Here is a 21,727-nt window from a genome sequence, read left to right as displayed (position 1 = left end):
CTAAGTCAGCACAGGCTTCAGAGTAAACGTGTGCATGGTCATGTTACAATTTATGAAGCCCTTCTAAGTGATAATTCAGTCAACCATGGTGTTCACTGACTAGCTGAAGACACCATTTAGTATCTACATACAAAGACAAAAAATAAATAGCAAGCACTTGATTTTCTTGGAACTTGCAATGGAGTTTTTCTTGGAGAATTCTATTTTGGAGCTAAAACCGTAGACGAGCTTGAGCTGTGGCAGGTAAAGGAAGGCTATAAATGCTGAATTTTGGATTTACTGTGCTGAGAAGATAGAAGCTCTCTTTAGCTCTACTACTTTAATTATTCTGATCTGTCATGTGAAAATACTTGTTAGTATTAAGTTTGTAACATCAGTGCATGTTCATAGAGTTCACACTTTTACACTGAGTGTGATAATGTATTACAGGGTAATATGCTTTAGGGGTTTCTCTGGGCTGTTATTTAAGAGTGTTGTATTTGTGTTAATCTAGGCTTGTTTTTTAGAAAGCATTACAAGGTAATAAACTGTTTTTTGCATATTATCAGGATGCTAGCAAAAAAAAAAAATCATCTTGGAAGCTTTTTGTAAGAGCTTTCTGTATAGCAGTAACTCTTAGCATATACTTTTGGGCATTTGTTACCAGTGATGTTTTTGAAAAAAAACCAACAATGAAAACCAAACCCACGAACCGTATTTCCTCTTTAGGAATGGATAGACTTGTTCTTTATCAGAGCTTCAAGTAAAGACGAAACATAAAAGTTTCAGCAGCTGCTCTGTGGTTGAGGGAATTGATCATGGGAACAGAAAGTAACAAATTGCTTGAGCAGATGCTGCTTCTGCAGACACTTGTGTTCCCCAGTTCAAATCTGTAGGGTAATTTTTGTCAGTCTTGATTTCCAGTTTAATGTAATACTAAATTAAATAAGAAGCCTTTTATTGTAGAAACAGTTTGAGTGATATTTTTGTATTGGTATCAAGAAGAGCTGGAAGGGCTGGCAAACATGATGTCCGCCTACTGTCCTCCGTAGTAAGAAACATCGAGTTGCTTCTGTATGAAGATGCACCGATTCTTCCATCGCTGAGAAGAATGCTGAGATGCTTAGCTTGTTCTGTCAACAAGTAGTAAATATTTTTTAAAGATTGCTGAGGATTTTGATCTTGAAAGATCTGTTGTTCTTACAGGAAACTTTTTTTTTTCGAGACAGTCACTGAAGTTCAAGGTGGAAATTTAAGTCCAAACCCTCTAAATGAAGCAATCGGCTGCTTCTTGTTTAGCAGGGACGTGTTCTGTGCCCCAGCCAAGTGCCCAGCCTAGTGTTTGGTCAGTCTGTGCCAAAGCAATAAGCCACAGTGCACGTTTCGTGTTTGTAATAGTTGATGGACTCCTCCTTGGCAGAGACATTGAGACCTGCCCACTGCTTTAACTATGCAGTGGTGTTTGACTCTTTGTGCTTTCTGAATGCAGTAAGCTTTCCTTTAATTCTGGCTATCGTGGTCTGTGGTAATATTGTGTAACTGCCATTTTGCCTGCTTCTGATAAATTGAGTTTTGCCTCTTTGTAACGAATCACGCTTGGATTCCAGTAATTGGTACTCTCTAAACTTGAGCATTAGAAGCACGTAGCAGTAGGAGCTATTCTGCTTATCCCTACCTGAGCTGGGTTATCCGTAAGTTGATTTCAGTAACTGACTGACTTGCTTCTGTGACTTACTTTTTGAGGAACATTACTTGCTTCTATGACTTGACTTAGGGAAACATTTTTAACGCTTAACTTGTCGTATTCACTTCATACATACTGTATATTTGCTGTTACATACTGCTTTAAATGTTCACATTTTTAATTAAATATATATATTCTTCTTTTAGTTGATCATAGCCGGGTTAAACTGACTTTAAAAACTCCCCCCCAAGATTCAGACTACATTAATGCAAACTTTATTAAGGTATGTATTATTATCTTAACAGTTTTAAAATTTGTTCTAAGCTTTTATTTCAGATCAGTGCAGTTTTAATGTTATAGTCTGAGATTAGAATTCAAAGCCATGAGGAAAAAATTTCTTTCACTATGGCTTAAATAATTTTACAATCCTAATGTCATTATATAAAACAATTTAAGTTCTAATATCGCTCTAAGTTTAAATATAATATGAAATACTTTAAAGTCACAGTCAACCAAATTGGGACTTTATATCACAGCAAAGTTAAATATGATCGTTTTAACAGATCGTATCTTTAAAAATACCAGATTTTTGAGAAGCTGTTTTTAGAGATCCTAAATGAGGCGTTTGACAAATTGCTTGCTAGAATGCACTTCTTGTTCATTGCAGAAGTATGGCAATGGAGTTGTACCTAACATTCTTAAAACCAAGCCAGACTTTGGCTAAAAAGACTTTTAGACTTCAGTTTCAAATGGTGAATTTCCTGGCCTTTCTCTGTAGTCTTATTCTGATGCTGCTTCTAACAGTAATGCTTATTCAGAAACAGGTGTTCATGTAAATCTCGTTTCTTGAATATTTAGCTTCAGAAGCTAAATGTAAATGTCTTCAAGTTCTATATACAACAATCTTTAAAATTTAGTTTTTTTGAAATATGGTATTCCTTACATTTTTTTTTCAGGGAGGGTGCTTTAACAGAAATAATCAAATTTTGATCATTAAATGTGTAATAAACAATGAGGACTTAAAGAGAATGTTCAGAATTGGAATATAGAGAAATTATTAGCTTAATGGTTTCTGCTGCAAGCTTTCCCAGCGCAATATGTTATCTTAGACCCACTTGAAATCAGTAGCAAAATTCCTGGTAGTGCAAATGGGATTCATATTTCATCTTCACCCTTCCTGTTGGATCCAGAAAGATCTAATTTTACATAATTACAAGTGAAAACTTTTTATTCAGTGCGGATAAGTTTTCTTTGTAAACATTTATGGTTCCTTTGTGCAATTTTAGGGAGTACATGGGCCGAAAGCATATGTTGCTACCCAGGGACCATTAGCAAATACAGTAATAGACTTCTGGAGGATGATATGGGAATACAATGTTGCTGTAAGTACCTACTTAAAAACAAAAATTGTGTATTACTCTATTTCATGGTACAGGGATTGTGTATTTTGTTGTCTGAGCTAGCAATTATCAAGAATATTGATGGTGATTTAGTCAATTTTTTAGCAGTAGTTCATCACAAATTTGAATTTTGTAGCTTAAATAGCATTCTGTATGTCATTATTGAATTTAATAATGTGAATGAAATGTATTAATTAAAGTCTGTCTGAAATCGTGCATTTTTATTAATAGATCAGTACTTGATTATGTTTCTCCCAGTTCTTGATTACGTTTCTCCTTTACAAGACCTTACAGCTCTGACTTAGTGTGGTCTGGCAATGTCAGACATAGAAGCATTTGAAACAAAATAAAAGCCTACCTTTCTAGTTATGTTAATTTTGGGCTACTTGCTGGTTTATATTTTCTACATCTGTTCAAACAGTTAGTGTCAGGTGTTAACTTGTAAGCGTTATTCAATATGGACTTGCCTAACAAATCAGTATTTCTGCAATTAATTTTGTTGTTTTCTTTTGTTTTACCTGACACATAAAATGTGGTTACTTATTACTGTAACAAGTAGCATATCTTTTGGTGCTTTTTACTGTATTATTGTTTATTGTATTTTATTGTGTTAGTGCTGTGGATTATTTTGTATGGGACAAAACTTGGATATTATTTTAGAATTAAAAGAACATGCATCCGCAGGTAAGAAGATACTATTAATTAGTCTCTTCAATAGTTTAAAGTGTATCTGTGTTTCTCAGTTAGAAGCAAGCAGTAAAGCATTCATGAATTTACTTAATCTAAAGCTAGCTAATGTCAAGTGTTTTTTTTTTTTCTTTTCAGATAATTGTAATGGCCTGTCGGGAATTTGAAATGGGAAGGGTAAGTGTGTTAATATGAACGTAAGTGGGCATTGTCCTTCTAAGGCAATATGCCGATATCTGTGAAACTGTGCAAAATCCATACCTATAAAAGCAATCTGCCAGACTGAATTAGAATATATATACCCTTATATTTCTGTGCACAGCAAATAAAGATGTGACTGCTCTTCCTTGTTCTGTTCATGGTGTTACATTATTATCCAGGAGTTCTATCAATGCAATATACATTATATCTTTGTATGAAGAACTGAACTAATTGTCTGTTTCTGGACATGTTACTTTTGGATAAAAGTCTTACTCTTATTGGAATGTAGGCCAACTATCAAAATCCTGAGTCCTTCAGAATTTCCTGTCAATTGATACAGCTGCAAAAACAATCTATCTTCTTAAATCTCTGTTGTATTCTTAAGACTGAGAAGGAAAAAAATGTGGTCCGGAATTGTTAACTCTGAACTTACACAAACACTAGATTTGCTTCTGTAGCTTCCCACTGTATGACGCATGCTTGCACATATGTAGGTAGTCGTGAAGTTTGTGTCCTGTTTTGTTTTTTTTTGTGGTTTTGTTTGTTTTGGATACCAAAAGAAAGGACATTTTAATATCTTAAAAGAAGTTCAGCTACCACTTAATCACCAGGCACGAGTAGCCAGATGTTAGGAAGCACCAAATAGACAAGAAAATAAGGCAGTAGAGATTATCATCTTGTCTGTTTTTTCTCTTGTTAATCATCTTTCAATATTACACATTAACTAAGAATTCTTTGTTTTTACAGAAAAAATGTGAACGTTACTGGCCGTTGTATGGAGAAGCAGCAGTAACTTTTGGACCATTTCGTGTTTCATGTGTAAGTATAAAGCTTTGTAAATTAATTTTGAAGGATTTAATGCTTCTGTAGCTTAAAATAGCTATTCAACTTGTATCAGACCTTGTATTACAAACAAATACGTCTTTAGTTGTTCAGTACCAAACTTTAAATCAAGAATCTCAAAAGAAATCCATGGAAAGCGATGTGTGCCTGTAAGCTTCGTGTTTTTTTTAATGCTCCATGATTTTAAATAAAAAAGTGGGTAACGTACGTGCACTGGTTTTGTTTCCTGTGTCATTTCTTTAGATTTAAATCGCATAGTTTTGAATGTCTATACCATGCTCAAAAATTTAGATAATAGTCGTGCAGTTGTTTCTCTCCGTTAGCACTTGTGCATTCTGGATGTGCATGAGAAATGAAAGTAACACTGGAATAGTTTATTTTCTTTAAGGTACGTGAAGTTAAGTAGCGTGAATAGAGAAAATGGAAACTATACTTTTTTTTTTTTTTACTTCTGTTGGTGATGGATATATCTGAAAATATTTCCTTTGCTACCATTCTTCAAAGCAAAACAAAAATGAGTAGCGTTAAGGAGGTCTGAAGCTTTTCCTGGAGAATTCCCAAGGTGAACTGCTTAAGTAAGCTATAAATCCAGAAAGATGAAAGAAGCATGAATGTTTCCATTGCATGTTGCATCAGTGTTTTCAGCAGTTCTGATCTCTAAGCATAACTGCTAGAACATCTAGCTTTGATACTAGCTTATAAATGATAACTTAAGGATTTCTGAGAGATTAAATATGCAGAAAGAGGGACTGTGGATAACTCTTACACTAAGCACAACAGGGAATTGAAAGCAATCATTCTTTTGGCACATTGTCATCTCAGTATTACACAAGAGCACAATCTCTGAAACCCCAGTGCATTTTTGCAATTACCTATCATATCTAGAGGAAGTTGTGTAGTAAAAGAAGTTATAATGTAATTATCACTTCACAAAAGGGACCACTTACATAGCAGACGTTCGCTTTGTTGCTTGTGAGATATTTAGAGCATGGGTGTAAATAAGGTATATGGAAGCGTAGCCACAAAAAATAAATTTGGGAGTTTAAGATCAGTGTTCCTTGGATGTGGAATAATATCTGGTTGACTTCATACACACCCATTTATGTATACTTGTTCTTTCCTGCTTTAAATATGTTTGTGGCCGGTTTTGTCCCACTTCTGGCTCTTAGAGTTGTGATCACATCAAGATTTTGCTTCCAGATCATACCAGGGTCCCACCATTGTGAGCACAGGGAAGAAGGAGAGAGGTGGTGATCTCTTGTTGGTGATCTGGATCTCTGAACAGTCGTGCAACTGCACCTTTAAAATGACCTTAACTGTTATAAAAGCTATCTTTAAAGATGGAGGATCTACTCAGGAGCTAGTGATTCAGTATTCCCTGGAGCTTCTGAAACAGTGGAGCTGAAAACCCCTAAATGGATTGCCAGACTGTTCTTAATTCTCCATAGCTTCAAGTTATGTCCATTTGAGGCAGAGTTGGTGCTATTTTCTAGTTGATGTACTTTAAGAAGCTCAGTTAGAGCTAACATGCCACCTTATCAAGTTGTTCTTGATTCTGCCTTGAAGTGGTCTACCAAGAACTAAGGACACTTCAAGTCAATCTTCTTGGGAAAGCATGTATGTAAAAATTTTAGTCCATAAAGTTTCTGAGTAGCTTTTTCCTACCTCACATTGATTTAGAAACCATTAGAGGGAGTTCCTTTCCTGGGCCTAGTGGGTGATGGCCACGTACCTGACAAGTATTTGTGAAAAGGAACAAGTGTGCATCGTAATTGACTTCTGAGGTGTAGCTGAGAATGCGTCACCATTAGGTGCAGTGGTGGTGTACATGGGCTCCGTTGTTGCTAGCTGTGCAGTATCTCCTTTAAACCTGCAAGATAGTGCAACTGTTTTCTTGACAGAAAATGGTAAATTCCCAGTATGAGAAAGGAATGCATTAAGACATGCATGCAGTCTCTTAAATTCACTATGGAAAGCTGGAGCACTTAAGCTTTTTAAGGCATCTTCAACCAGTGCTGTTACTGATGTTTTAAAGTACAATAATACTGCTTGATATGTGCAGTATAAACCTTCTTTGGTGTTCCAAAGGTGGATTTGAAAATCCTAGGAGCCTGGAAGCTCTGCTTTTTGGTCACAATCAAGATAATTATAATGATCCATTCAGATGCACCCCTAGTTGAAAATAATCAAGGGAGGGGTGGGTGGGTGGAATGAAAGTGGATATGCAAGGACAGAGTGATAAGAGGCTGAAGCTGATGGAACAGAAGTGTTGGAAAAGGATGGCTGTTGGAGGAAAACTGTAAATGAAAAAACGCATGGAGAAATAAAGCAAAAGTAGTGCTTTGAAATACTATTACAAGGACTTACAGTTTCAGGTGCAGCCTATTCACTTTGAAAACACCCCTTTTTATTTTAAATAAAAGCAAAGTCTTTCACAAGTGTCTTGTGTACAGCAAGCTATGCTGTTGCTGTTTTAGAGTTAACATTGATTGCCCCTTTCTGGGAAAATCATAGATATGCAAACAGTAAATTAAAAAAAAAATTTGAATTTTAGTTATTTACTGCGTGCTTCATATCCATCTGTTTATCCATTCATTATTGTTTTCTCTTATTTAGGAAGCTGAGCAAGCAAGAACAGATTACTTCATTAGGACATTATTACTTGAATTTCAAAATGTAAGTATGCGAAAAAAATTTCATCTCAACTTTGATTTAGTGATGGGTCAGAAGTTCTTTAAAATTGTACAATGGAGAGAACTGATGAAATCTCTTCATTTTATTAGGTGCTGGTTATGTATGTAAATCATCAGTGTCGAGGTGATGTTGAAAGCTTAGTACATGAGAAAAGCATGGTGAAACTGTTTTTTTCCCCCCCCCCGTATGTGTGTTCTTGGTTAGTCAAAGCAATATCACCTTTAATAGCATGCATTAACAACTAGAAAGCTGCTGTGAACCTCGCAGAATTTTACTCTTTACACAAGCTGAAAATATGACTACAAACTAAATCGAACTTGTCAAAAGAAACTGTTTCCCTTTAGTCAACTTCTTTTTAGGTAAAGTGTAAGTATTTGTTAGAATTCATCCCATAAACTTTCATTTATTGTCCAGAGGGTTTTACAATGTTAAAGGGTATTTCTGATGCCTGTTAATACATTTGTACTGCCAAATAAAAATAAAGCAAGAAGGACAATGTCATGATTTTTTCAAGGTTCTTTCTCTTAAAAAAAAAAAAGTACTCTGCTGTATGGAGTTCAAATATTTATGAAAATACAATATGTTCCTGCAAGTTAAGTTACATTATCTTTCTGCTTGGTAAACTTCTGCAAGGGAAACAGGAGAATCGTGTGTAGTTATATCCAAGGGTTAAGATAGAAATGTACTTTTAAAAGAGAGCTCAAGACTTCTGAAGAGTTTTTATCTTCAAGAATGCATGTTTGGTAAGCCAATTCACATACAATATTTGTTGGCAGTTGAGCATGGTTATAATTAGTCTCTTTATGGAAAAAAATAGTTTATTCATCTTGGTTAATTATGTCCCAAAAAACTACTGTAAATCATGAAACCGACTTGGTAAAACTAAGTATCATGTGTGTTGATTGTATATAGGATTTATCTGTTCAGTGAAATAAGAGCACTTGCATTCTACTATAAGGGTTAAGAGTGAATGAACTTAAATCCCAAATTTCGGGCAGCAGTTTTTCTGAAAAGTAAGCCAGTAAAAAATAAACGAAGAGCTCTCTTGCAAAACCACAAAGGTTGACAGTCTGCTTTAAAGGATACCTGTCATCTTGATTGGCATCCTGTAATAAGCAATTGCTTACTACAAGTTAGTTTCAGTTGGGCTTATTTTCTTTAGCAGTACTTTGTTCAATGTCAATGGCTGAGATCACAACGGTTGTGAAAACCACTTAATAATGAAGTGGTGTTTAGGAGTAATTTGTGTTAACTGCAGCTTCCTAGGTGTTTGCAGTAAGACACATGAATTTAAGCAGTTCATCTCGTAGTGTTTCCTGAATGGTCATAACTGACCATGCTATGAAACTTCTTATAGCAGCAATTCTCTGCGTAACAACTGTGGTTTTTGCAACATTTACTGAAATGGTGCACTTAAAAACAGAACTGAAAAGAAATTAAAAACCCCAAAGCAGAACCAATGTTATTTTTAATACTTGAACTTTATGAGAACTGGTTACTTCAGAAACTGTAGCTTTTCTTGTGTTTTGCTTGCATATACTGTAAATGCAAAACATATTCAGCTGTTTGACTCCTCTAATTTCGTAGGATGCCTGTGTTACATGCAAACTGCAGCTTTTTGTTACTTAGTTTTTATATGCTTTTGGTCTTAGCACAGAGCCCAGAGTTTACTTTCTCTTAAGGAGTAGCGTAAGGCTTAACAAGATACATTGATGTTCAACCTATGCAGCTGATAAAATGATCTTTCTTCAAACTTACCTAGCAAATTCGTTTCAGTATTTCTGTGAGGTTTTATCTTGTTAGGAACAGATCTATGCTGCATAGATGGGCAGCGAATTGTAGACTTTTCATCTTATCTTGAAGAATTCTAAATATAGTCTTGAACTAGGGAGGAAAATATGTGTTAGTGGTATAAATATCCTTTTAAGATCACTTTCCAGTTTTCTAGAATAAGAGACAAGATTTGTCCCTTCTGTAAGCTTTTCAATGGAGTAGCATTCAAAATACTATGGGGGGAAAAAAGTTATGACTATATAAAATTATTCTAATTTCTATGAGAAAAAGCAGCTTGAAACCTAAAGATTATTTTAAACTAAAACACCAGGTTCTTTCTTAAAGTTACAATAAAAGAGGACTATGAAGATTCCTCTTCATTATTAATTTTCATATAAAAAGTATAAATTCAGAGTTGTTTCTGACAGTTCTGCAGATGTGAAAAATCAGTCCCTTTAATGTAGTTAACTGGAAGTTCTTGGTGAACCTTAATAGGAAGCTGTAATTTTTCTTCTTCCCTGCTGATGACATTGGCTTTGCATAATCAGTTGCATTTCTTTTTAAATTTATTTTCTTAGACTGGGTTTTCTTTTGATTTTACTAGCTACAGTGTTTTCACTGGTCTGATAATGTCCAAAGTAGCTGTTTCAGTTGGAAGCTAAGTTTCTGTGCGTAAAGACCCACAAGTTTGCTTTAAAATAAGTTCAGTGGAGGAAGGGGATTTACTTCTGAGTGACAGAAAAGAAATGCCATGGAGCATACCCCTTCTGATAAACGAAAGGGGACAACCGGTAGCAACAGACATGGAGAAGGCTGAAGTACTCAACAAGTTCTTTGTCTCAGTCGTCACTGCCGGTCGGGCTTCCTGTGCCTTTCGAGCCCCTGAACTTCAGGGCAGTGGCAGGGCAAGCAAAGTCACTCCCACTGTAAGTGAAAAGCAGGTTCAAGACCACCTGAAGGAACTGAACAGGTACAAGTTTATGGGGCCTGGTGCCATGCATCCGGGGTCCTGAAAGAACTTGCTGATGTAGTTGCTAAGCCTCTCTCCATCATATTTGGAAAGTCCTGGCAGTCAGGCAAAGTCCCTGGTGACTGAAAAAAGGGAAACATCACTCCCATTTTTAAAAAGGGTAGAAAGGAGGACCCAGGAAACTACAGACTGGTGAGCCTCACCTCTGTGCCTGGGAAGATCATGGAACAGATCTGCCTGGAAGCAATGTTAAGACACATGCAAGACAAGGAGGTGATTGGAGACAGCCAGCATGACTTCACCAAGGGCAAACTGTGCCTGACCAGTCTGGTGGCCCTCTGTGATGGAGTGGTTGCATCAGTTGTCAAGTGAAGACGAACCAGTGTCATCTACCTGGGCTTCTGCAAGGCCTTTGACACAGTCCCACGTGACACCATTATCTCTAAATCAGGGAGAGATGGATTTGAAGGGTGGTTATTTGGTGGATGACGAACTGGCCAGATGGCCGCATCCAGAGAGTTGCAGTCAATGGCTCCATATCCAGGCGGAGGCTGGTGATGAGTGCTGTCTCTCAGGGGTCCATCTTGAGACCAGCGTTGTCTAATACCTATCAATGACAGACAGTGGGATCAAGTGCACCCTCGGCAAGTTTGCAGGTGACAACAAGCTGAGTGGTGCAGTTGGTACAACAGAATGGAGGGATGCTGTTCAAAGGGACTTGGATAGGCTTGAAGTGGGCTAGTGTGAACCTAATGATGTTCAACAAGGCCAAGTGCAGGGTGCTGCACCTGGGTCGGAGCAGTCCGAGACACGAGTACAGACTGGGAGAAGAACTCACTGAGAGCAGCCCTGCAGAGAAGGACTTGGGGGTTCTGGTGGACGAAAGGCTCAACGTGAGCCAGCAGTGCGTGCTTGCAGCCCAGAAGGCCAACTGCATACAATATTTTCATACAATAAACAGCTTTGATTGTCCAAGCTAATCAAACAAAGTAAGGAGCCTCACAGAAGTACTTATTTCATAAAAGATTCTCAAATAGGTATTATTTACGCATTTCTCCCTCTATCTCCCTTAGGAGACTCGTAGTGTCTATCAGTTTCATTATGTTAACTGGCCTGATCATGATGTCCCATCGTCTTTTGATTCTATTCTGGACATGATCAGCTTGATGAGAGAATACCAGGAACATGAAGACGTACCAATTTGTATACACTGCAGGTATCAAGTACATTTATTTTTAAAGCTTATATACTTTTTTAAATTTAGACTTCTGGTATGAGATGCGCTAGTTTGATTATAAATTGCAATTGTTGTTTTAGTTTTCTAAGAAGGAATATTTCCTCATGTCAAAACTTAGCTCAAAACAATATAGTCCTAGGATACTCCTAGGACTCCTAGGAGTATCTAGTAGTACTAGTAGTAGTCCTAGGATACTCCTAGGACTCCATAGGAGTTGGACTTCATGATCCTTATGGGTCTCTTCCAGCTTGGGATATTCTATGATTCTAGTCCTCATTGTCTGAAAAACTCACGCCACAATAAAATTGGATTCTGTTTCAGCTGAAGACAAAATACTTATCATGACAGAATTACTCTTTGAAAAGGAGGTAGGTTAGTGGTTCTTAAGACATTTAAATCATCATTAGGACAAACTTTATAAGGATCATTGCAGGTTATATATGGAAACAAAGGCTCCTTTTGCAATATAGTAGGCTATGGGGCAGGTGCAGACTAATCACTATGCTGTAGCTTCTGAATGGCAAGCCTTTGCTTCCAAGCAGCAATTTCATCCTTGACTTGAAATTTGGCTAGCAGAAATACTGCTGGAACTAACCTGCCATAAAAATGTTTTGGCAAGGTGATGACAACTAATAAATTCTCTGGGAAGTTTTTGATTGTGATATTTGATCCTTTTCTTTTTTTTAAACAACAAAAGTTGATGTATTATATGTGGGAAAAACTGAATTCAAATTAATAAGCCAGGAAATAATGAATTGTTGGAGGCTTACTGACTCTCTATAGCTTGGTTGTTCTCTACAAATGTAGAAATCTACTGTTTTTTGCCTGCATGCTGTTTTAAATTGTCATTATAAGTAATTGGAGTCTAAACCCAAAAGGAATTTCTTTAATACTGAGATCCATTTCACTTTGTCCTGTTTTTCTTAAATGTTAATAAAACCTTATAGCCATATAATTCTAGTACAACAAATATATATCATTATAACTTTATCTGTAACATAGATGCATTCATGCCATTATGAAGAATAAATGTGATAGTTAACTGTCATTTTTGTAACCTACTTGTTATTTTCTGCCTTTTACCTAAAATTATAGATATGATACTGAATCAGGAAAATGTGGGAACTCTGTGAATGTGTTGTACTTTTCCTTTGACAGAATCCCTACTGCTGAAGTAGTGGTAACTAGGAATAATATGAACAAAGAAGCAATAAAAATGTCAACACGGAAACATCTTCCACGCTTATAGTTCTGACTGGCTGTGAAAAACTTACATTTAAAACTCATGTTCTGTTTTGTACTGCTAGATTTTTGATTTTACAGTGTTACAGCGTTAGATTGAGGGAGTTTACAGTAATAGTCGAGGGATTTAATTTTCTTTTCCATGTGGACTCTAGAAATACGAAACTTATAGTGTCTTTTCAACCATTTAGAACAACCTCTAACATATCTAACTGTTTGTGTTCGTAGTGCAGGGTGTGGAAGAACAGGAGCCATCTGTGCCATAGATTATACATGGAATTTGCTTAAAGCTGGGGTAAGGAATCTTAGAAGAAATTTTGTGACATTCCATCGTTTCATAACAGCGATTGAGCTCCCAAATGTACTAAAATTGTGAAATGTTTCAAAACATTCCAAAAATCTTATAACAGATTGGATGTTTAGTTTCATCTTTCATCATTTGTGCTTTTGTGTGAACTTACTTTGTTTTGACAGCAAGTTTTTATCTTACAAAAAAGTAGTTGTAGATCATACTGTTTGAATATATTTCAATATAAAGTGACTCTGAATTGAACCTTTTCAACGGCTCTGCTTAATCTTGTAGCTTCTGAAGTCTCAAGATTTCAAATGTAGAGATAAACAAATTCTGGGATTTCTAGGTTATGCAACATCATTATTGTTCAAGTGCCATATTAATGCCACTTGCCATCAACATAAATTGGATGTCACATTTTCAAAATTCTTTAAGTGATCTTATCTCATCTAAATCAAATGTTTAAAACCAACTCTGGATAAGAACTTCTTTTCAAAATAGTTCTGAATAGCTCCAAAGTCAAGAGAACAGATTGTCCATGCCTACATAACTTAGACATACAAAAGCTGTTAGACAGCCAAAAGTGTTGCTATTCTTACAAATAATTATGTCAATATCATTAACTTCCTTCTATATTTCAGAAAATACCTGAAGAATTCAATGTATTTAATTTAATACAGGAAATGAGGACGCAAAGGCATTCTGCAGTGCAGACAAAGGTATAGTTTGAAATGGTTCTTTGAATAAGATAATATACCATCATTCTTTCAAGGATCTCATGCACTAATTTTTATCTGATGACCTACTATAGGAGCAGTATGAACTTGTCCATCGAGCCATAGCACAACTGTTTGAAAAGCAGCTGCAAAAATATGAAAGTTGTGCAGACTGGAAGATTGCAGATGGAGTGGTATGTGTCTTTCCTATATGAGTTTCAGTTAGTAGAGTTTTTGTTCTAAAGGCAAATTTTTAAGATTGTGTTCAATTGTGTTAGGGAAGATGCAGAACTTGTTTGGACTACAAGTGTTTTTTACCTGAGTATGAGTTACACTGTGCTTAGCTTATGCTGAAGACTTGATTGTAAAAGTTATGTCAGATAATTGAAAGAATTGTTACTGTATATACCAAATGCAATCGCATTGGGGAAAGCAGTAGAAAGAATTTCAGTATGAATGAAACACAGGACTTCAGTGCAATATCTAAATTGAGAAATGTGCTCCTGCCTTGGGGAGGTGATGCTAATTGACAGCTGATCTTTGTTCTTTTGCTTTGACTAGCAGTAGTTACCCCAAAACTGATATTTTGGTAACACATGAAATTTTGTCTAAGCATGACCTTTTGGAATTCATTTGTTAAATAGTATAATGAAGAGCAAACTGAAATTAAACAATCTATGTGTGTGTATGAACTCTACTTGATCAATGTTTATCTTAAACTCTGTAGTGGCAAAATCTTCATCCAGGTTTTCTTCTCCTGCTCCCTTTCCATAGTAGTGCTGCACCCAATTGTAAACTAGTAGTTGAGCATTAATCTGATTCTTCATCTGAGAGCTGGGTATTGCATGGTATTGTGTGCTACATTGGTCTTGTCCCAACACAGCCTTGGTGTAGTTGAGCAGGACTGGTAATGAGTGATCATACTAAGATGTCACATTGTGTTGAAGTCGTGTTTGCACTGGAACACATTGGGGAAAGGAAAAATAACTTAAACGCCTTTGGCAGGAAGTTTCATACTCTACCCATTTAACAAAAGCAGAAAAACTCAAAAACAAATACTAATTAATGATCATGGCATTTGAGGATTTTTCTTTCCATATTTCCTCTTTAAAGTTCATGGCCCCTGTTTTATTCCTTTTTTTATTAATGTTTGATATGTTTTCCAGTTTACTGCTGGGCACTATGGGAAAAATGGCTTGTAGAGTCTGTGTTTTCTTTCTTCCTACAGTCCAAAAATGCATACTGCCTTTTATCTTTGTTTTTATTCAGGAATTTTAACTGTCCTTGCAGTGTATTATTGTTGTAGCTTCTGTAGCTCTTTAAAGGGACTATTAGTAGTATCTTGAAGACCCTTTGAAATATCTGGAAGCGTGAAAGCAATTTTAAATCTGAAGTGGTGAAGACTTTTTTTGAACCTTACAGTGGATCACGAAAGAAGAGACTGCCTTTAACACTCAAATACAGTATTCTGATGTCAATATACAGCTTTCTCAAAGGCTGGACATACTGTCTTTATTATTTCATCATACTGCAAAAAAAAAAAAGTTTTATTTTAGGGGTTTAGCTTTTCTATATTGTTCTTTCTAGAAAGTCTGAAGCTTTTCTCATTCCTGGAAAGAAAGGCATACATCATTCTATTAACTCTCTTTAGAATCTATCAATTCATGCAGTAGTTCTGAGGTCTGTAGTCATGATAAGAAACTTCATGGGCTAAATACAATAGGATAGGTTGTTTTAATTTAAATGAGTGGAGTTCGATATTCAGCCTAGCTGGATTGTGAATTTTCATTTTATTTCTGATGAATGAGCATGATAAAGTTTGGAAAGTGCAGATTTATTAGCTTAGTACAGAAGCTTCCTTCCCAGATCTTACTCTGCCTATCAGAAGTGAGCCTCTACTCTTTATCACCAAATGTACAGGAAGCCATTTTCCTGTTAGTAGGTTGGGTGAGAAACATTAGAGTTAATATATAGGAATAATTGCGTTATCTTAGGACAATTCATCTTGAGCAGGTTTTGGTGGTAGGAAATCAATAACCCAGCAATGAGTTTGTGGATGGTTTGGTTTTATCTTGTCTTCTGGCTTTGGAATTACTCAGTTTTGGAGTATATAACAGTATCTAAGTGGTGGTTTATATCGGTAACAGTTAAAAATCTGAATCACAGTTTATAGTGGTTGCATAGCCTAACTATATAAATTAAGCTGTTTTAGTGGAAGTCGTCATGACAGCATGGTGGCTGCAATGTTCTGGTAGTTTTCTTGTCTACAAAGTACAGTTTTAGTGTGTAGGGAAGCTCCAGTTGCTTTTTTCCCCCCACTGTAGTTGCCCTAGTCCCTGTGCTGCGTGCATGTAATAGAAATAGTAGCTAAGACTAATATATTGCAATTCTTGATCATTTTTATCTAAGCTCCTTTATTTGTGACTTCAAAATAGTGTAGCGGTCTGTGCTACGCTGCCAATAGAAGCGATGGATTGTCTGGATTGTTCTGCTTCTCAAAGGTCAGTCAGGAAAACAAGTAACCATTTAAATGGTGATTAAGACGATGCTATTAAGAGTCATTAATGGGATCACGTTGAGGGTGAGGTCCTTAGGTATCTCTTAAAGATGGACAAAAAATATTTTTGTAATTAAGAAACTTTTTTGGTATGAATCAAAATTCATACTTTCTCAAAGATGCTACAGTAGCCGTGGAATCCTGTACATGTGAAGGGTTTTAATTACATTCCATGAAAATGAATTAAAATAAAAGAACATGCCTACTTCGGATATAGTGCTGTTATAGGAGGCACTACCGAAATGTGAAAGGTGATTTCCTCTTTTGTTCATTCGATAGATTTCTGATAGTACTCTGAAGAGCTGAACTACTCTGTAAGGTTTGTTCCATGGTTTTATAGTCCAATTGCCCTTCCTGCTTCTAGCAGTGCTTGAAACAAATTGAGTTACCTAAGCTTAGTAAGCAGAGTTTGCCAGTAACATCACAGTAAAAAGTTAATCTGATTGGCAACGGGTAGTAGCATTCATAGGGAAGTAGCTTAGACACAATGCTGAACGTGTGTTCCGGTGAACTTGCCAACTCTGCCCTGCTGGAAACAATACCATAAAAAGTCAAACAAAAACAAACGAGCAAAACAAAAACCACACTTGGTGGTTAGAATTCCGCTAGAATTCTATTTTATAAATACAATTTGATTGATGAACTCAAAACCATGTAGAAAATGTACTTGTGAAATAGTGTAATATAATGATTGTATACTATTACAGTACAGTAGCACTTATTGTGAATTACTAGCACGATGTAAGTGTGCTTAAAATAACAGAGTATGTAAAACACAAATTATATGAGGAAAAGCCGCCTTCAGATACCAGAAAGCACTTTGGACTGTCACAGCAACAAACAAATTTCAGGGCAAAGATTCCTTTGCTGCTCAGAAGCAGGGAATTCCCAACCAAATAAGAAAAGACTCAAGTGCTAAACTTGATATTCATAACTATTCCTTTCCCCCCCTCCCCCCCAAATAGTAGGACTCTTAATTTCCCAACTGATTAAACTGGAGCAGAGTCTGGAACTTGGCCCTCTCTCCACTGAAACTCTTTTATCATATTGCCATGTATTTGGAAGTTGCTCCATCTGTTTTTTCTAGTATTGCTGTAAAAATATTACACTTGGTTTTGTGTTTGGAAGCTGAAACAGATGTGAGCTGATTGGTGTTGATCATCTGATAAGATCTCAATCAGAATTGAATCAATAAAATATATATGCTTCTTGAGGGGCATCTCCATGACCTGAAGTGAACCATGGTTGTCTTGCAAAACGCGAATCAGATGGAATTCCATAGAGCTGGGTGTCCTGTGTGTAGGAAAAGGAAAATTGATTAAAGGAGAAGCAAACAACAAAAATTCTGTCTGTTGAGAAATGCTTCTTGTTGCATTTTGTCACTTGACAGTAAGAAACATGTTACAGTACTTCAAGTCTTTGTGTTGTACCCTCATCCACTAAAAGAAACTTTAATAAACATTTTTCCCCAAATATGGCATTGCTAGTACGCTATCTCTTGCACTTCTTCCTGTAAAAGTGACACAATTACATTACTGTAGTGGTTTATGCTTTTAGAAGCTGTGGAAAAATCAGCTGCTATAAGAAGAATGGATGTTCAAAATATTAGTGGTTTGGAAATTAAGCGATAAGTCTTCACTGTTGAAATTCTCTTTGCTGCTTTGCATCTTGGTAAGAGATTTTTAGTTATTATAGCATTGTAAAAAATCTTGTGTGTCTTCAGAAACCTTTATCTTGCTGCCTATGCTCAGAAAGTTGTATTTAATCTGAGTTATTTGAGTGTATTATTTCAGTCTGAAATATTTCTTTTTTTATCTGGTGATGTTCTGTGGTTCCCATGCTGCTATATGATAAGGGCAAAAGGAAAATCCTTTTAAGGGAAACCATGAGATGACTTCTGGAAGAGTCTCCGTATTAAATTTTGTAGTATTTCACCAGCACAAAAAGCTTCTGAGTGACAGTAAAGGTTTCTGTGGTGAGTTTCAAAGGAAAATTATGTATTGCATTTCCTGGGCAAAGAGTTCTTGAATTGTAGGCAATGCCTGTGAAATCTCAGTTTAAAACTGATCTTCTATTTACTCAAAGTTAGTGACAGCTCAGTTTTGTAATTCAGCCACTGGAGGAGGCAGATGGAGAAAGGGACCCACCCTTGGGAGGAGATGATAGCAAAATTTAGGTCATCTGAGCAAGATGAATTCAGAAACTGCATTTGCCGTGAGAATTCCTTATTCGTTTGCGTGAACATCGGAACATGAGTTATTCTGAATGTATTCTTGCAGACAAAATAACCTATGCTTCCCGTCCAAGTATTTGACGTTATGAAATGCTACAGTGACAAATAAAAAGCTCATGCATATATATGACTTAACAGTATACCTAGAAATTCCTAGCTACTGTGAGCACTTTTCACTAGATACTCATATCATGGGACCTCCTGAACTGCTCAGCATCTGATCCCTGTAGAGGTAAACATGCATAAAGCTCCTATTCTTTTGTTTACCCACGTATCGTTTATGCTTCTATTTTCTTTAAGTGAGAAGCCTGCCACAATATGATAGGTAAGAAAGCTGTCTCTAAGAAAGCAGGACGTTTTGCCAAATTGAATAAATTGCATATTTGCTAATCTAATTAAAAACACTAATAGTTCTGCACAATGACCCTTGTAAAATATGTACGCTTTACTTTTTTCCTAAGCTGATGCTTTTCAAAATTGTATTCTGCCCTAAAATGCAACATCTGCTTAGAGAACCAACAGAGTGCTGACTGATGCCAATAAGCTGTGATTAGGAAGGCTGGAAGGCTTTTTCTTAATACTGCCATCTGCTCTTCTTACTGGCTGAGGTCATCCCTGAGATACCCTACATTCGCTTTTCGAGTTGTACTTCTCCTCTCTGTGCTAGTTGTTTGACATGCTTACCGATACCCTTATTTAGACATATGACTGAAGGAGAAATCTGAGAGTTGGTATTGCTGAAGTATGCTTAAAATGCTGGTTGTTCGCTGTCGCTCATGACACAGAACTGAGAAGTAGCAGAGTGGCTCGGAGTTCAGTAAACAGTATTTCTTAAGATAAAAACAAGGAGAAGAGGTCCAGTAGTAACTGAGCACAATTACCTAAATGCTGCAGCAGCATGAAGTTGTTGTAAAGACTGTTTTTATTCCTACGTGGGTTAGTGCATTTGGCTCCTACTTTACTTTTTGTCATCTTCACCCTTTTGAGTAAAAATCCTTTACCTACTAGGGTACAAGTTGTATAAAAGTAAATGAAGCCTTCACAGAGTCATCAGTCAGTTGAGCTAATTAAGAAAAGCAGTGAGGTTCCTCTTTTTTTGGTGACAATTCCTGTAACATTCTTGCTCCTGACATTCGAGGTTGGACACGTTTTTGCAAAGAATATCTAACTGTGTTTTACGGCTAGTAGCAAAAATGGCGGAGCACTGCTTTGTCTCTTGGGTTACTTTTGCCTGTTTCAAGCAGAAACTGAGCTTCTCGCTGTATAGATACAGAGCCTAAAAAAAAAACCAACTGACATATGTTAGCTTCTTTAATAGGCTCTTCCTTCTGCCTGGGAGAAAAGTGTATCTCAGGCAAAATTCTGTTTGACAAATGTTTCACTTTGCAAACAGAAAGAACAGGCATGCAGCTGCTGGTTTGTATTCTGGACAAGTTGGTCTACATTGCAACAGGCACACCCTCTCCCTTGTCAGTAACTTAAAAAACTAGTGCTTAAACATGCTATTTGCGTTCCTTAGAACTTTTCTGCTGGTGGAACTGGACCAGAATACTTTTCTGATTTGTTGTAGGGTGGAGAAGTTAGTGGCAAGGGTGGGAAACCTTTTCTGTGGTGTCTCGCTCTTTCTAAATTCTCTGTGCCTGATGAAGCTTTAAAGTGCTGGGGTGAAGCTAAGCAGAACATCATGCCCTTCTCCAGGATGCAGTTACATTAGTTGGTTATAACTCTGGTTGCTAGTACAGGGTCTTTTTATTGCAATATCTGATGCATTTAGGGCTATCCGTAGTAATGACTGCATACGGGAGAGGATCGGAGATAAATTTGTACGTCTCGAGCTGAAGGGGACGCAACCGGTGAACTGGAAACCAAATTTCTCTTTTGGGATACTGCGAGCCTCTGCATCTTTGGCACCGCCCTTCTGAGTGGTGCTGCGCCTGAATGTGGGCAATCAAGTTTGTTTTTATGTAGGTTAAGGACAAAATCAGTCTGTATAATTGCTCGCTAATCGAAGCCAAAAATGTGGAATTGGCTTTTTTCATATGTGACAGGAGGGTAGTAGAGGGATCAGATGTCCTTGTCACGTGGTAGTATTTCATTCCATCAATGACTAGAAAGAGGTAATAGATTTTATATTTATTAGCATGTCTGGAGTAGTTTGTGGCTAAATTTCAGAAGTCCTCTGGGTGCTTAATGTTTTTTAATGTCGTGGAATGCTGACAAAAGACATGCAGGCACAAAGATACCCTTTTAAAATAAATGAGGTCCTGCTTTAAATTTACAGATCAAACATGGCATTGATAGCACTTTTTTCTTACTATTTCATCAGCCATTTCAGTTGCTGTATTTTCTTGAACAATGACTTTTTGGGCAGTATGTTGTATCGTCAGCATTTTTAGCTAAGAATAATGATTGATGAGGTAGTGCTGATGTGATAAATCTGAAGATGTTTGACTTGATACTGATGTAATCCATTGAGAAGCTAGAATGATACAAAAAGCAGTGCTTTAAATCTATTTAAACTTGATTCATAGTGCGTTTCACTTTGAGAGCCATTCAATGGATAATAATCCTTGTGTACTAAGGTACAACATGATTAGTTGATCAGTTACAGTTCTTATTTTTTTTATGCATTGCCAAAAATTGTTACTTACAGTATTCAAGTGGAGGTTTAAAGAGGAACAATTCATTGTGATACACTCACAAAAGATCTGGACTATTGGACAAGTTGAGCAAGAGTCGAGCAAGTTGGTCGCGCACTGGAACAGGCTCCCCAGGGACGTAGTCACGGCACCGAGCCTGTCGGAGTTTAAGAAGCGTTTGGACTGTGCTCTTAGTCATATGGTCTGAATTTTTGGGTAAACCTGTGAGGAGCCAGGAGTTGGACTCGATGATCCTTGTGGGTTCCTTCCAACTCGAGACACTCTGTGATTCTAAGAGTATACTTTAATTACAAAAAAAAAAAAATATATCTGGAAACCAAAAGGAGCAGAACTTGGTTTGGAACTCAGGGTTTGCTTGTAATGTAGGTGTCTAAGCTCCGACCGCAGTCAGTAGAGCCAACTGATCTGTTCCCTTCATCCCAGCATTACTGGCTGGTTGCTAGAATAGTGCCATGAGGTCTCCTGGCTCAGCACCAGTCAAGCTTGGTTGGCTATAATGGGAGTTTCAGTTCTGGCCATCTAAATGTAAGTGGCTTTTAGCTACTCACTCCAAAAGAAC

General features: G+C 36.8%; 1 protein-coding gene across 1 annotated transcript in view; it reads left to right on the top strand.

Moving 5' to 3' along the window:
• PTPN12 (protein tyrosine phosphatase non-receptor type 12) overlaps positions 1-21,727 on the top strand; it is a 75,641-nt gene that overhangs the window by 35,484 nt on the left and 18,430 nt on the right. Inside the window, exons 3-11 of the mRNA XM_066985325.1 lie at positions 1,870-1,946; positions 2,950-3,045; positions 3,889-3,927; positions 4,699-4,770; positions 7,411-7,470; positions 11,305-11,447; positions 12,939-13,005; positions 13,644-13,721; positions 13,814-13,912. Coding sequence (XP_066841426.1) covers positions 1,870-1,946; positions 2,950-3,045; positions 3,889-3,927; positions 4,699-4,770; positions 7,411-7,470; positions 11,305-11,447; positions 12,939-13,005; positions 13,644-13,721; positions 13,814-13,912 — 731 coding nt within the window. The remainder of the gene's footprint in view (positions 1-1,869; positions 1,947-2,949; positions 3,046-3,888; positions 3,928-4,698; positions 4,771-7,410; positions 7,471-11,304; positions 11,448-12,938; positions 13,006-13,643; positions 13,722-13,813; positions 13,913-21,727) is intronic.

This window comes from Anser cygnoides, chromosome 1 (assembly GCF_040182565.1).
Source record: "Anser cygnoides isolate HZ-2024a breed goose chromosome 1, Taihu_goose_T2T_genome, whole genome shotgun sequence".
Taxonomy (NCBI): Eukaryota; Metazoa; Chordata; class Aves; order Anseriformes; family Anatidae; genus Anser; species Anser cygnoides.
This window is presented reverse-complemented; position numbering and strand designations above follow the sequence as displayed.